Below are 17,447 nucleotides of genomic sequence, written 5' to 3'. Positions count from 1 at the left end.
TGGTTGCCCCTCCCTGGGATTTTAATTTTGTGTTAGAGAAGCTGACACTTACTCCATTTGAAGTGGCTGACTGGCCGACTTGAGGTTCTTAACATGGAAAATTTTACTGATTGCTTTGATCTCTGCAAAAAGGGTGTGTGCTACTTATGGTGAGTCAACTCTATCTCATTTTCAGTAGGGACAAGATTTCTTTGAGAACTAATCCTTCTTTTATGCCTAAAGTGGCATGAAAGTTTATTTTAAGCCAAACAGTGCATCTCCCTGTTTTCTTTCCTGAGTCTAAAATGAGGGAGAATGGATACTCCATACCCTAGATGTCCACAGACAATTTAGGTACTATCTTGACAGAACTAAATCTTTCAGATCTTTGGATCAGTTGTTAGTTTTGTCTGAAGGTAAGAAGGGACAAGTTGTGTCAGCCTTAGACAATCACTTGGAAATAGTCTGTTTTGTTATACTCTGGAATAGTATCCCCACACAACTAAAACTCAACAACAAAAATACTTTTAAACCACTGCTTAAACAACATCTTAACCAATCCTGGTCCTGCACATGCTCATCACCAGGTTAAGACTTTGTTGCTCCCTGTACGATACTCTCCTTAAACAGAATACTCTCAACCTCTCACTGAAATGAAAAAAAAACATTGTTATACGTAACTGCTGCTTGTACAATCCACTAAGTTGCACATGGGCTTTCTCTTTAGTACCTTTTACCTCTGTAAAATCTTAGAATGTATAAATGTAACTACTGTATGTATGTAAATTTAAGTAGAAATATCTGTGTTCATATGGAACTCAATATAATGCAGTGTAAGCAAATGGAGCTGTTCTCCCTGGGCCTCCACTGAAAATGGGTATTACCCAGTTGAACGTTCCCAGTAAACAAAGACAATAAATATTACCTTTTGTTATACTCTCCATAACAGATCTATTCTAGGCAAGGTCACGGCCTGCTGTACCAGGGCCTTGGCTTCACCTGTGCCTTTTTGGAACAGAGATGGATTCTAGAAGTATTCTGTAAGTTGCTGCGTGGTCCTCTGTCCGTACTTTTACAAAGCTCTAAGTTTGATTTCTTCTAGATCAAGCTTTGCTAGGACTGTTCTCCAAGGGATTCTGGACCCTTCTTCTTCCACCTTCCTAGGCTACTGTAACAGTGATCAATATGAAGAATATAGAACAGTTGCGCAAGTTAAACTTAGTAGATGTTTGAATGATCACTCCTGCAGTATTCCATCCACATCTCTTGTGTTTTTTTTTAATGCCAAGGTGCGGACATTTATTTTTTGTTGTTCCTAGCATTGGCCTTTCATGGCTCAGCCTCTTTCTTTCTGTTGTCATGAAAGCTCTTAAGGGCTTTATGCCAAAACTTCTTTTAGCCTTGAGGTGCTTGACAGTTTGGGTGAGGGGAAGGTTTGGAAGCTGACCGGCTGTTAGGCAGGGTACAACTCATATGGCTGGGAAACCGAAAATATACCCCAGGGATTCCACCCATGTCCCTGCTGGACAGGGGCATCGGGTACTACTTTGTCTAAACATGGATTAACTCTTGGCTAGGCTTATAAGGGCCTCAGGGCCAGTAGCCTATTAACCTCCTATGATTCTATATACGTAAGGCTACTGCAGCAGTGATCATTTGAGCATCCACAGTTATGGAAAGTTCAACATACACCACTGTCTCTAGCTTCATGCAGTAACTCTCTACAACTTCATTCACACTGGCTCTTATTAAACCACATTAATATTCATTTTATCTTCATGTGAGAGTCATCCCTTTATTTAATGTACACTTTTTGACTTTCACTGATGATCTCAATGTTATAAAAGAAAGAAAGGAAAAAAAAAACTTTCACCAGAAGATCCTGCACTCTGAATGGAAGCATGGAGCATTTTTCATTTCTAAATGTATTATCTGGATTGAAGTTTGTATCATTGCATGCTTTGGTAAAACCTAATTTATTGAAGCCGATCCTTCACGCTGCACTAAAAGCAGGACCCTAGATGAAGAAGAGGATATCACTCCACACACTTCATTCAGGGCGCTTCACCCAACCCACCCCCCACCCCCCCCCCCACACACACACACACACACACGCGCACACGCACTCTTTACCACTTATAATGTGCTCAGAGGTTGTGCAACCTGAGAGTAAGTTAAAAAGGTATTTGATTGATTCCATTTGACGGATCACCTCTAATGAACTGGATTTTTGCTGAAGTCTGCATCAAAGATAAAAATAGAAACCCTTTAGCTTCTTTGCTACATTAAACAAAGTAGTTTAAAATCTAAAATCTGTGCTGGCACAGTCCATCATTGCAGTTTTATTTTGAAAAGTCAAACATAGCTTGCTGGCCTTGATTTCCTTTAACAGAATGCAAGCTCTCAAGAAAGGAGTGCATTTAAGTCTTTAAATCTGAATTTCTGTTTCCGCATGGGATCACTTTTATGATTTTAGAAGTTAATGGTGTTGCTCTACAAATCAACAGCTCTGAGTGACTTCCTTTTAGTCTTGTAAAGGATCTGTAGTGAGTTTTATCTACTGAAAAGTTCATAATTTGATGTGCATTTGGTCTTATGCAGTAGTCTTCATTTATAGAGTTGCTCTTAAAAAAAAAAGGCAAAAACATTGAGTCATTCTTGACCAATGCCTGCGATTGAAAAGCAAAGGTAATGAAAACTACATATACATTAAAACTGCAAAAGGAAAACTTTCCTTTTGTGATTTTTCAAGGAAAAGAAACACTGACGTTCAGACTAAATTTGCCTGAATAGAGGTAGTGTTACAGAATTGGTTTTACTGATGTAAGGTGGAGGATTAGTGTTATGGTTGGATGCACCCCTTTACTAATGCTTGCTTAACCCACACTCTACCCCTTACATTAGAAATAAAACTTTCTGTAACACTCTCATTACATGTGACAGGCTCAGTAATACACACTAAATGCACCAACACACAGCCACAGCACAACACTAAATCTACCCTTTTACCTACCTCTTACCCAAATATACATATGATCACATACCAACCCCTAATGCCAAAACTTTTGCTATGTCATAAAGTTTCAAAACCCCACTTACCTTCAAAGATTTTCCTCCTCCCTTTGGCAAATACACTCTTCGGTTAACACCACAATCAAACACTTGTGTTCAACCACTTTAACAACCACATTTTTTTCAAAATGGTCATCACAGGGATCCAAAAAGTAACAAGCCTGGAGGACGAAGACAATTTGTATAAAATTAATTGTTTTTATCTTGAGTGCTAAAATTAAACATTTGCTGAAAATATTCATGATTTTGACATCTTGTTAGTCTCATCAATAATGATCTGTAAGCAATAGTGGTATGCAGGTACTAGGAAAAGAGAGAGAGAGCCAAAAACAGAGGGCAGTGATCTGTGTTAGAAGGGAAAAAAAAAGAGATGGTCTTTGATATGGGTTGACAAAACAGACACAGGCATTTTATTGCATAAACTAATTTAGCATCTCAGTGTCAGCTCTTATGAGTGGAAGTATCAGATGTTTGGGGGGAACTGAAGTACTTTCTAGATGAGATATTGAACTTACCATGCAGATGGAAGGAATCCATGATTTTCATCGTGTTAGTTGATTTTACTGCTACTTGTTTTATGTCTCTGTTGCTGAGCAGATGCAGATTTTGCATCTCACAGCTCCCCTTTTTATTTTAAATGTTGATTTTATTAGTAGGAGTGAAAAGTATTTGTTTTATTATGATTTGTTCATTAGGCTGCTGTGTCCATTTCAGTGGAGACCCAGGAGAGAAGAGCAGTCCAGGTGTTTATGCTAGGTAGATAAAAAGGAGGATGCTTGGAAAGTATTATAGGCACACAAAATAGTGAATAGACAAAGTAATGGATGAGAACACTAGAAAATCCAAGACTGTTCAATCAGCACATAATCCAGTTAATACATACAGAACAATTACATTGGTCTATGAATCTTGTGTAAGCATTGAGCTACATTCTGCAACAGTCCTTACTCATAGCAGCATAATCTGTTGAGAGATGCATATTCAAGGATGTATGGTAATAGCAGTATTTGCCTGTCTCTTAACTGCAGAATGTTCCTGTAGTTAAGTTAGGTAATGTAAAAATCCATTTAAAAAGGGATGTACATATTACATGACCATAAAAAAAAAAAAGTAGCAACATGTTAATTAGTACTTTAAAATATGGACTTGTTGGTCTTTGCTGAACTTTAACTCTTAATTTTTTGTGAATATATGATCAGATGTTAATTTTCATTCATTCCTCACCCAGTGGTACTTGGATCTGATCCTCGGATCCGACTCGAACATTCTACTAGCTCGCAGCTGCCAAAAACTCTTGAGCTCTCTTCCTACCCATAATGCTCTAAGCCCACTCTCCCTCATTTACCACTTTCCTGCTTAGACGTGGTCACCTTGGCTGTTGAGCTACTTTTGAGATAAGTGGGATTTTGTTCCCTTTTTTGCTAGATTTATGTCCTCTATAGCTACAGTATAACTTTCTGCTAACTTCTGTTATGAGTATTGTGTAGCATGTCCTTTTCTACCCTTTTTACACTCTAATGTACTTTCCAATTACCATTGTTGGTATTTATACCCTTCATTTACACTCTGGTGTATTTGCTTAAAATACAGTAGTTTGTATTCCCTTTCTCTCTGCCTTTTCTGTCCAAAAAAAAATCTGTCTTTCTGTAGTTGTAGCATTTGCCTGCTGTTTTGGTTGTGTTTGTGTGTCCCATCCTTTACTGTTGTCAGTATGTCTGAAAAAGGATTTAAAAAGTGTGAACAATGTGGGCACAAAATGCTACTCTCCGACTCCCACCGATTGTGTGTTTACTGTTTGGGCGTGGCCCATTTGGAGTCTTCTGTTGTGCTGGGTTCAACCCCAGAGCTCTTAGAGAGGTGGCGCAAGCTCATTTTGAAAGGTCTTTTGCCTACTCTTTCTTCCACTGCTATTGCTGGAGTTCAGTCACCTGCTTCAAAACCTTTCAAAAGATCCAGATCCTCTGGCTCGGCGGCTTCCACTTCTCGGAGTTGAGAGAAAAAGCTCAAGTCGGATCCAACTGCATCTGGGACCTAACCTTCTTCAGAGCTGATGAAGTTGGTTGCTGCTGCAGTTCCTTCGGATTTGTTTCGGGGTTCTTTGGATCCAATAGTTTCCTACGTGAGGCTTCTGCCTTGTATTGTCTACTCCCCAAGTTTAGATCCCAGTGCCCTTCAGGTTGCCCTTGCCTTTTTTTAGAGCTGCTCTAGTCAACATCTGTGTATTCAGCTAGCTCCTCCAGAAGTGTCACAAAAGAGGATGTGGAGAGGAGGGTGAGGAGATTCTTCACGGAGCATTTTCAGAAGGGAGTCATTGCTGTTCCTAATCATTCCAATCAGGAGCAATGCCCTTTCACTCCCCCACCGAGTGTGGTTCCTCCTCTTACCTGACCTGACCAGTGGTTTCAGAGTCCCTGGCTCTGAGTGCTTCTGATCTGAACAGATTGTCTTCTTCGGATCTGACTACTATGAGTGCACTGGCTTCTACATTTTCAGATCTGGACGATTCTTGGAACTGAAGCTTCCAAGTCAGATCTGGGAGATGGGATTGACTCTGAGGTTTTCAGAGCCAACACTTCCTCCCAGAACTTCGGACTTTGATAGCTCTGCTCCGGCTTCCTTCTCAGGTGTCTGGCCCTTGAAGTGGAGGAGCAGGCCCGTGAATCCTTCTGTCGGCAATGTTGCCTTCCCTCTGAGCAGTCGGCATTTGAGGTCGTAAAGAAGGTATTCTCTGCTGTGGAGAGCAGGTGAGCCCTTCATTCTTGGATCCAACCCTGACTTCTCATTTGTCTGCACCCCTTGGTCATCATTACTCCAGTTCACTGGGTCAGCCGGGCCAAAGCTTCCAGTCTACCCAGTCGGGTATTCTTTCTTCCAGCACTTCTCCAAAACACCCCACTGAAGAAGTTCCTCGGAAGAAAACGTACAAGAGGAAGCACTTGGTCTTCCCCAGGAGTCTCTCACAGAGGACACTGACCTCGATGAGGGAGAAGGATCTCCCAATTCACCACCTGAGGACGTCTCCTTTGGAGACTGTCTTGAGAACCTAAATCAGAAGGGTGGTTAGTTGGCCCAAAACCCAACTCCTGAGGCATCAGTGCTTCTGGATGCCTTTGGGATGGGGCTGTCTATCTTCTGGTTCACTCTGCCCACTGATGACCTTATTCACCACCTGAGAACGTCTCCTTTGGAGACAGCTAACCTAACATAAATGTACATATTGAAAATAGCACATTCCACCTTTTTTCTCTACTTCAACTAAGTCCTTACTCTCACTTTCAGTTAAGTCACTACTGCCATCTTAAATATTTAGATGCTATGTAACCAAATAATTATTCCTGTTCTCGAACATGAAATGTAATTGTAATTGTAAATGTGTCTATTTTACTATGATTGCATCTGTAACTAAACTATGTAATGCGGAGCCTTTTTCCCGGGCCTCCACTGAAAACGGGCTCCTTGAGCCTAGTGGACCTCCCCGGTCATCAAACTGGAAATAAATAAAAAATAAATCCTAAGGCAGAAGGTTGATTAGTTGGCCCAAAACCCAACTCCTGAGGCGTCAGTGCTTCTGGATGCCTTCGGGATAGGCCTGTCTACCTCCTGGTTCACTCTGCCCACTGATGAGCTTATTGACCTGGTGTGTTGGTGGGCATGGAAGGAGCTTGATATGATTGAGCTGATCCCCAAAAGACCTGATAGGATTCCTGCTCCACCAGTCAGGTGAGAGCATTGGATCAAGGTTGTACCAGTCGATGCTGTAGTCTTGACAGTGGCCACGAAGAAGGAACTTAAGGAACAGCATTCCTCTGTTCACCCCCATAACAGGGATTCTAGAGCATTGGACACTTTTGGGAAGTGTGTATATGCTTCAGTGACATTTGCCATCTGATCGCTGAACTATTTGGGGCACTTCACGAAGTTGCAAAGGGACTTAAGGAGCTTTCCAACTCTGGGGACCATTACTGAAGAGGCACAGTCTTCTGTGGCCTACCCTTTAGTTGCTCACTTATTCATCCATGGGGCTCATCTCACATGCTACAGAAGGCGACTCAAGGGCTGCAGGTTCAGGCATTTCCTTTAGGAGGCATGCCTGGATGCACATTTGTGATTTTGTAGAGACTTTTAAGCCATCTTTCTAAAATTCTGCTGTTGAGAGTTCCTCCTTAGCCCCACAGTGACAGATACACTGTCCAGGTGTGAACCCTGCCTGCAGTGTGCATTTTTCGACTCCTCAGCGGACCTTTTCCAGGAACCAAAGAGGAGGTTGTAAGATGTGGTTCAAAAAATTGCAGGGTCCTTTCCAGGAGCAGGGGGGGGAGGTGATTATGGTAGTCAACACCCCCGTCGCAGAGTAGGCCCACAAAACCAAGGGTTGAGAAATTACTTTGACAGACCCTTTCCATGCTCCTGCATGGAGGCCTGATTGCCTTTATCTGGATGCAGTCGGGGATTGCTTATCCCTGCACCAAGAAGCCTGGCAAAGTTCAACAGAATATACCTGGGTGCAGAGGATCATTTCCAGAGGTTATGTTATTCCTTTTTCCCTCACACCCCACCCCCATACACAAGAGAATTCCCGATGTTCCACTCAGACAGAAGTAGCAACACTAGAAATACAAAAGCTGCTGGAAAAGAGTCATCCTGGAAGTCCCTTCAGACCAGATAGAGTCTGGCACTTACTCAGGATTCTTTTTAGTGCCAAAGGAAACGGGACTGGAGACCGATTTTGGATATCAGCATGCTAAACAAAGCAGTTTGGCGCACCGATTTCTGGATGGTCACGGTTCAGTCCATTTTGCCCTTTCTGGGCAATGACATTTGAATGTGCTTGATAGACCTTCAGAATGCATATCATCACATCAAGATGAACAGGCGGTCCAGAAGGTACTTGCACTTCCGGCTGGGAAATTTCATCTTTATCTTCTTCTAAGCTGTGTAAAGCCTTTTTGAAAGGCACATTGCTTCTCAGGCCCCCTTATAAAGACCCAGTTCTGCCATGGGATTTGAACTTGGTATTGCAAGCCTTAGCACCATCTCCCTTTGAACCAGCAGTTACATGTGATTTGAAGTTTTTGACATGGAAGGCCTTCTTTTTAGTGACTATTACGTCTGCCAGGAGAATTTAGGAGTTACAGGCCTTGTCTTCCAAACCTCCATACTTCATTTTTCACAAGGATAGGGTCTCCTTGCGTACCAATACCCATTTCCTGCCTAAGGGGATATCAGAATCGAACATTAACCAGGCCATTCATATGCCTGTATTTTCCCCAACTTCTCAAATAAGGGAAAGTACTTGTTGCATTTACTGGATGTTCAGAGACGTCATTTCTACTTGCACAGAACAGAAGAGTTTAGAAAATTGGGCAAACATTTTGTTTCCTTTGCATTTAATAAGTGGGGGAAACGAGTTTCTAAAATAACTTTATCTAAGTGGTAGACAGATTTTATTTTTTTCGTTTACAGTAGATTGAATCTCCCTTTGCCAAAAGCATTAAAGGCTCATTCAACCAAGTCTGTGGTTACTTTCACAGTATTTCAGTCCAGAGCATACAATATTTGTGCAGCTGCTACTTGGTCCAGTCCCCATACCTTTATCACTCATTACAAATTGGACATTGTCTCAAGGGGAAGAGCAGCCTTCAGCTCTATTGTACTCAGGAATATCCTTCCTTAGAGTTTATCCAAGTACTTTGTTAACGGGGGACTCTGTCCCATTGGTTGAGGAATAAATGAAAGTTTCCTTCTTCCTCACTGCCTACCCCCCCCCCCCCCCCCCCCCCAATCCAGATCGTGCCTTTTTCTGATATCTTCTGGTGGAGTAAGTTACAGGGACAGCTCCGGTCCCTAATTTTGAACTTCAGTTACAGCAGCTGCTTTATAGTGTCATTATTGGTTTACATTTTCTGTCTTTCTCAAGCTGTGGAAGGATCTGAGGGAGACTGGAATTGGAGCATTATGCGTAGGAAGGGAGCTCAAGAGTTTTTGGCGGCTGCGAGCTAGTAGAACAGCCAAGTCAGATCAGAGTCCCATTGATTGAAGAAGCATGAAAATGGACAACACAGATGGAACATTATGGTGAGTACATCATTTTATTTTTTACAGTACTGCTGGCTAATTTGTTAGATTATGTTTTAGTCACTGATGATTACTTTTTAGTCACTGATTGTCCTTTTGGTTTAAAATTTTCAGTTGTCTTACAGTTCTCATAAATGAGGAGGCTTCAGAACTAACAGGCAATTGAATAGAAATGCTACAGTATTTGATAACTATATATTTAATTAGACTGCATGGGTTATATTAGGCTTCTATCATGCAAAGTAAAAACTAAATGGAAAATGCTTCATGTACTCCTTCCAAAACCATGTGCATGTCAACTTGTGTTGTAATCATCTTAATAGCTTAACTTTTTTTCTCTAATTTAACTGGTATCTTTGTTTTGTAGGTCCAGATAACTTTAACCACACACGAATGTGCTGGATTGACAAAGAAGGATGTAAAACTGGCAAAGTTTATTGAAACTGCAGCTGCTTCAGTGTTGTAACAGCAGCTTAGATATCTAAGTGGGTCTCCGTGTAATCCTACACTAAACATGCAAGACTTTCATCCTGTTTCCCTTGTTTTTTGTATATATGTGAGCTTTTTTAAATAAACTGATTGAGCACTGAAATATGTTTGTTGCCCTTGCAGTCTGAAGAAAAATGTATATATTTTTTTTTACTGGTTAATATTAATAAAACCAAACTTATTAGCAATTTTTAGAAAGTGCATTAGCTGATTATATCTTCAGTATGGTTAAAAAACAGAAACGGAGGACACAGAATTACTTCTTTTATGTGCCAGAATATTTGATTTCTCATACTCCTTTCTCAGGATAGGCCAGAATATTTTGCTTTAAGATAGAACTTATTCAAGTAATGACTAAACTGAAAGAGGATTCAGCTACTAGCTAAAATGGGTTTGCCTCATGGAAGATAAGCAGCAGTCTTTGGCTTGGGTTAGGCTGTAGTTGGCTCTGCCCCAGGCTGGTAAGGTTTTCCCCAAGGTTGAAGCCTGATGGATACTTTGGCCAGGAGGAGTGAATCATGTCATGACCCATCCCCTCAAGTCATTGTAGTTGTACTGTGATATAGGTGGCATGGTCATTATTTTCTTTTTAAGAAGTGAGATGTTTTGTAGTGAATGGCTGATATCAAAGTTTTTGTGCTCTCCTTCTCACCCCACCAACTTTCATTCTCATTGCTTATGAACTGTTCCAAGGATTGAGCTGAATGTTATCATAAAATATGTTTTTATCTGTCTGAGTAGCAGTAATGATGAAAAGTTATAGAACAGTATATTTCGTGAATCACCATTCACATTGTCACACAAAAAAGTAATCTCTTTCCTTTTCTAAATTTACATTAAGTGTTGGTCTGCTGCTGTGGTACAGCGGTAGCGTTGTTACTTCACAGCAAGAGGTTCTCCTGTTCGATTCTCGGCTTGGCTTGGGAGTGCCTTCTGTGTGGAATCTGCAGTGTTAATAGAGTAATTTTACTGTAATAGTTCAGGGGGTTAGGTGATGCCCTAGTCAGTTTATTAAGTTAAGGGGAACATGTGGTGATGTAGTTCAAGAAGTTAGTGAGTGCTACAGCCTGTACAGATACTTCCGCCCTCTGGGGGGAAAGGCTAAGGAGAAGGCTGGCAGTTAGCACAGTAGACTAAGGATCTGATCTGTAATGAGTTGCTTCCTGTAGTCAAGAAACCGAGTTTAATTCCTTTGACCTCTATTTGCCTACTGAGAGACTTGGAGCAAATTACTTAACCAGACAGTACTCCCAGGTCACCCATGAACGGGAACATTTTGTCCAGTGGGTTTGCCTGTTTGACAAATAGAGTTAAAAAAAGTACAGTGCATGGTCTTGGGGGGCTCAGTCAGTTAGAGAATGCCGTAGTCTGTATTGTAAGTAAGAGAAGTAGTATTTTAATGGTTTAGGAAATTAGAGGATGCTACAGCCCATAGAATTGTTTTGCTGTTGGGGGGGATGCTAAAACGTTATGGAGGAAATGCAGTGTAGGTGACTCAGAACAGTTACTGGTGCCCTCTATGTATATATAGGTCTACTTCTGTTCTAAGAAAATACATTTTTTCGAAGAGCAGAAGTATGAACCCATTTCAATGAAAGTGCACTTTCGCAAACACTGGTTCAGACAACTGGAAATAAAAAAAAAAAAAAAAAAAAAACACCGCAAACATGCTTTTGCGGGGGGTGCAGTGGGGATAAGGAAATATATCCATATCCCCACTGTAGTTTGATCTCGGACTTAGTATATATAAGTAGCAGGGGTGTGGGGGGTGCAGGGGGGGCTTGCCCCCTGCAAAAAAACGTGTTTGAAGTTTTTTTTTATTTCCGGTTCAGTGAACCTGTGTATGTGAAAGTGCACTTTCGGTTAAGTGCACGTTCGCTGAAATGGGTTCATACTTCTCTTAGAAAAAACATGATGTGAAGTTGTCCTATCTCTCCTCCATTCTTAAGCAATGGGGTTCGCAGTCGATCCTCGGCTCCAAATTGGCCGTTTTTACAATCTCAAGGTCTTCAACTAGCTTGAGGCTAATTCCCTGTCCCATGATGCCCTAATGTGCTTCCTCAGATCTCGTTTGCCGCAGAAACAGATTGAGCGTTGTTCAGCTGGCTCAGGCTAAGTGACAAACTTTTTTTTTCTATACTTTTCTTGTATATTTTTCCAGAGAAAAGTTAGAGTAGTGTGTTTTACTAGTGTACGGTTTATCATCCTAGTTTATTTCTTAGCTTTGATAGAATCCCTTTAAATTTTTAAGGTCTGTTGTTATGGGGCCTACCCTTACCCTATCCCACTTCGTAGTTTTCATAGAAGTGTGTTAATATTTAGATGTGTGCAGTGTTAAAATTATTATATAGACAGTAGGTTTTGAGGATAGCTTGTTTTTTTATTTAGAGGGCTCCTTACTTAGAGATTTAGGTGCATCTTCTTAATATTTTAGAGCCGAAGGCTGTTTGTTGTGGTTTTTCCTATCAGGTATTCGTGTTTAAATAGTTTACCCTTCTTGATAACCTTATTTAAATTGGAGAGGTTTTAGGACTGCTTATTTCTTTATAATGTCAACTAAACAGACAAAATAATCAAAACCTTTGGGTTTTAATGAATAACCCAAATGTGGGCTAAAAGATGTCCTTAGCAGATGAACATACAGTGTGTGTATACTGCTTGGGTGCCATTCATCTACAGGACTCTTGCGCTATATGTCATTCTTTTGGTGCAAGAGTCCTTCATGAGAGGAAAATTAAGTTGATTTTGAAGGGACTCATTAAGCCTAGTTTTACTGAAGCCTTGGAAAAAGGTCAAAGCTCCAAAGAAAAGGCCATGTTACCTTCTTCTGATCAATCAAAATCCTCCAAGAGATCCTCTACTTTGGAGGAGTCGGAACCAGCAAAAAAAACACCCCATTGGTCTCAGAGCTGTTGGTTTTATCAGTATGGAGCCAGTCCCCGGCATTGGAACCGGTATCTCCTACCTTGCATTCACCAGCTCTACAAATGTCAGTTTCCCCCGCTCCATCATTCAGATCCTCTAAGAGCCTCTCTGACTTTGATGTGGATTGTGTGGTTCAGCGACTACTGAAGACACCGAAGATGGCCAAACTTTTATCGGAACTGACCCTCAGGGCTTCGGAGCCAACTGTATCTGCCCCTTCTATCTCGATTCCTCCTCCGACCTGACCCGTGGTTTCAGAGCCGGAAAGGGTGGAACCGATGATGACAGGATCATCAGAGCCGAGACCTGCCCCAGGATCTTTGGCTCGGACTGCTCTGACTTCCATGGTGCCATCCAAGGAGTCTGGGAGCCACTCATCGGTCGGCTCCGGGGGGGGGGGTGACTGGAGCCGATCTTTTGTTGGATCCGACTCGTTCTCTCAGAGCTTCAGCTCAAGTGAGCTCGGCTCCTACCTCTGCCTCAGAGCCTGCTCCTGTGGTTCCGGGGTCTTTTTTGGTTCCTTCCACCTTCGGTGCATGGGGATTAGGTCTTTGAGGCCATGAGGAGTGCCCTGTCCTCAGAGTTAGCTTCACCTTCAGTTAATCCTATTCTGTCCCTTAGAGCTCCGGTGTCTGTCTCAGCCAAGCCAACTCCACAAACGTGTAGAGATAAAGAGCTTCAGGAAACCTCAGTGGGTGGACCCTTATCTTCCGAGACCTCTCCAAAATACGCTTTTGAGGAGGGTCCTTGAAAGAAAACTTGCAAGAGGAAGCATTTGGACTCCCCGCAGGAGTCCGTTACATCTGACACGGACCTCGATGAATCAGATGGGTCCCCAAGGTCGCCCTTTGAGGATGTCGCATATCACAGACATTCTAGAGATCCTAAAACAGAGAGGCTGCTGGAAGCCCATCAACCCTACTGACGAGGAGTCCATGTACCTGAAAGCTTTTAGATCTCGACCCTCCTCCTTCTGGGTGTCGCCACCTTTTGACGAACTCATAGAATTGATTTGTCGAAAGGCGTGGGAGTTTCCAGATACAGTGGAGCCTGTCCCCAGGAGACCTAATACATTTATCACCAGCCCAGAAGACAAGGCATTTTTAAGTGTGTTTGTGTGTGTGTGTGTGTGTGTATGTGTAAGTATATATAAATATATATATATATATATATGTATATATATATATATATATATATATATATACACACACACACACACACACACACACACACACACACACACACAGAGTCTACTTTGATTGAAAGCACATTTCACTGAAACTCATTTCGTCAAAGCCTCATTTCACTGAAACTCATTTCGTCAAAGCCTCATTTCACATTTCTCTGTAAATGAATTTCCTGAGCACAATTCACTGAATGCTCACTTCACTGAAAACTCATTTTGTCTAAAAAGGTATGTGCACACAGGTACCAGTATAGTCATAGTACATGTGGGTGTTATTGACTTGAGATGTACCTCCCTTGACTGTATGAAGCGAGGCAGGATCGGGCTCACTGATTGTTCCTCAGGCAGGTATAATCCTAGCACTGCCTGCTACCTTCTCTAAGGGTGATTTGACGTTAATAACAGAAAATGGCCAATTTTTAACAATTAACTTAGTTTCTGGTGTCTATCCACGGGGGTAACAATATTTGACGGCCTGGGAGGACATGGTTGACAGACCATGTTGCTTTGTCAAGTGTGGTCTGCACTTGCCTCTCCTAGGCTTTCAAATATTCACATATTCATATACTCACAACCACTATAATTTCAAATCTCTCCTCCATTTTTACCTTATGTTCCTGCTCCCTTCCCACCCAAGTTATACTGTCGTATTTTTCAAACCTCCCTTCAATCTCATCTACTATCACATCTGATCACTAACATTATTGTTAGAACAAACACTAAACTTGTATAAACACTTTGAGTTGTATATTGTCTGTAGTACTTTTGACTTTATCTATAGTTTAACATTTGAGTTTTTTTAAACATATACTCCTTCATTTTGCATTTGTATTTTAAATTGTATATTTATGCTTTTGTATACTGTATATTCCATACTTGTTATATTCTGTTAACTGTTTTGGAGCTTTTCTCCCTGGACCTTCTCTGAAAATGGGCTCTGCTTGCCCCAGTGGACTCTTCCGGTCATCAAACTGGAAATAAATTAAATAAATATTGGCAAAGATCTTGTCCACTCCCATAATGCCATTTTAGGCAATGCCAAACTGGTAAACCTGCTGACGTAACTAAACCTATGAAGGAATATCTGAAGGTGGTACTGCTCAATGCTTAGTCTTAACAAGAAACTCCACTTCCTGGAGAGTGTAGGCATCTGCATAGTAATGGAGACCTGGTTTAAAGTCACTGAGAGTACTCCAGCATGTAAGGTTATAATGCTTTTCACACCTTTAGACCAGCTACTGCACAAGAGAGAGCTAAAGGTGGAAGAGTCTTGGTGAATATTAAAACCAATCACACATTGGGTGTATGACCCAATGGATGTTGTACACATGGAACTCACCGTAAACAGCCTGTCGTGCCATATCCTTGCAACCTATAGGTCCCCCTCCATGGCCCAGGAAACCCATACTACCTGTCTCAATGTACTCACCATTCAACCCAATACGATATACGTGGGGGATCTCTACTACCCCACTATAGATTGGGAATCTTACACCACTTCCAGTGCTCAAGTCTATCGATTCCTAAAATTTGTTAATACCAACATTCTAGAACAGTTGGTCTATTCTCCTACCAGGGGTACAAACATCCTTGACCTTGTATTCAAAAGCATGGGAGAACAATGTTCCTTACCAAATGTAATGCCTTTAATTGTCAGATTTGACCAGAAAGCAGTATTACTTGAAATAAAAATTAAATCCAGGAATACAGTAAAACCAAAAACCTTTAAGAACTATTATAAGGCTGGCCTATCTCTACTAAGCAACAACTTGGCTAAAGTCCCAGCACCCCCAAACCTAGTAAGCATCCTAGCATACACTGAGCTATTTGCAAAATGTCTGTACAGCCATATTGACAGCTATGTAGAGTGAGCTGTGCCCATTTGTATTAAGAACAAAAACTCAAAAGACAAGTAGCCACCCTTGTGGAATCACAATATCAATCATTATACAAAAAAAAATGTTAGCCAGGCATCGGAGAAACAAACCCATGCGTACTAAAAGCCCCCTAACCAATCTAAACAGGCAGCTAAGAAGGTTAATTAATACTTCAGAGGCTAAATTTGAACAAAAAATAGCTTCACAGGCAAAGGACAACCACAAAGCTTTCTACATCTGTCTGTAACCTCCAGAGGAAATACACAACAATGCACAAAACATATTGTAAATGGCATCGCCAACATTGAACCAGAGGCCATTGCCCAAATGGAGAGGTGCTAAGGGGTCCGAATGGAGAGATGATAAAATCAGCAAGCAAAGAAGAGTAGTATTGCTAGAACTGAATTCATCTTCAAGTCTTGGTAAGTACCTTCATTAAGTGGACTTTTATACAAAATCTCACAAAGGCAGCACTGTTATGTAGATTATATTTTCTATAACATTTAGCATTGACAGAAGTATTTTAAAACATAAGATAGCTGGTTGCCCAAGTCTTGTGATAAAAATGTGTCCACCCCTGGCATGTGCACTTGTGCCAGGACTGGAAAAAATGACAGTGTTGACTCCTCAAGACATGGGAGCATTCCTACAATGGGGTTAGGCCAGGGTCAGGGGAAGGATGACCCCTGTTGTAAAAGGTAGTAGTAGTACACAAAAATAAAAATTGATAGGCCAAAAAAGAGCCATAAAGGCGATAGAGTGGACTGTTGAGGATAAAAAAATAAATTGTGTATTATTGCTATTATGCAATAAGCCCAGAATTTCCAGACAGAAGATATACACAAAGATTATACAGAAATTAGAGGAAAGAAAACTTGCACAAGAAAAACTGTCAAATGCTTCAAATACAAATATAGTGTTCATTAATACAACAGATTCATGAAAAACATAGACCAAGAAACCTTGGGCCATTTGGAATAAGATGTGACTGAAAAAGTGTGAGAATACAAACAAAATTTAGAGATTTTTGAAAGGTATAAAAAAGAAATATGGGCATGGAAAAGAGAGAAAGAGCTGATATGGTGCAATATTTATGCAAAGGAGAAAGCCAAGTTAATCAGTGTAAAAAAAGGCAGCCCCAAAGATATTTGAAGAGAAATGCAGGCAAAGGTACCCAGATATGGAAAATTTCACAATATAGAAAATAAGATCACAAAGGGGGAATGCAGAACAGAAGATTAGTAAAGAAGTAGTTAAAAAAAAAAAAAAAAATAGAAGCTGAAGTTATGGAATGCCTGCAAAGTGAAGGATTTAGTGTAGAAAGTCGAACACCGGTTATATGTCAGCATGATGAAATAGTCCCACAAGTAAGGAGAAACACGAGTAGCAAGAGACATCTGAAGAAGAATTATGGACATGGGGAAAAAAAGAGATTTAATATGATGTGATATTTATGCAAAAGAGAAAGCAAAATGAATTAATACAAAAAAGCGACACCAACGATATTTGAAGAGAAATATAGGCAAAGGCATCCAAATATGGAAAATTTAACATTATATAAAAATAAGAAAACCAAGTGAAAGTAGAAAGGAAAGATTAGTAGTGGAGAAGTTAAAGAAGTCAAAACTGAGGTTATGGATTAAATGCAAGTGAAGGCTTTAGTGTAGAAAATCTAACTCTGATAACACCACAGCAGGATAGAATCATGAATCCTCAAATTAAGGAGTAACCAGTGGAGCTGCAAACATCTGATCATTTACTATATGAAGATACTTTGAGCCTTCAGTAGGAAACAAGTATAAAAGTTCAGTTGGAATTGCACAGCAAGGGAAGGAACAGGAAAC

The 17,447-nt window shown here is 40.8% G+C and overlaps 1 protein-coding gene across 1 annotated transcript in view; it reads left to right on the top strand.

The window, feature by feature from the left end:
- Positions 1 to 9,718, top strand: part of PCBD2 (pterin-4 alpha-carbinolamine dehydratase 2) — a 521,033-nt gene extending 511,315 nt beyond the window's left edge. Inside the window, exon 4 of the mRNA XM_044069223.1 lies at positions 9,494 to 9,718. Coding sequence (XP_043925158.1) covers positions 9,494 to 9,592 — 99 coding nt within the window. The 3' untranslated portion in view covers positions 9,593 to 9,718. The remainder of the gene's footprint in view (positions 1 to 9,493) is intronic.
- The last annotated feature ends 7,729 nt before the right edge of the window (positions 9,719 to 17,447 follow it).

Source organism: Protopterus annectens, chromosome 4.part0, assembly GCF_019279795.1.
Source record: "Protopterus annectens isolate FY-2018-M chromosome 4.part0, PAN1.0, whole genome shotgun sequence".
NCBI lineage: Eukaryota > Metazoa > Chordata > Ceratodontiformes > Protopteridae > Protopterus > Protopterus annectens.
The sequence above is the reverse complement of the archived record's forward strand: the minus strand, read 5'-3'. Positions and strand labels throughout refer to the sequence as shown.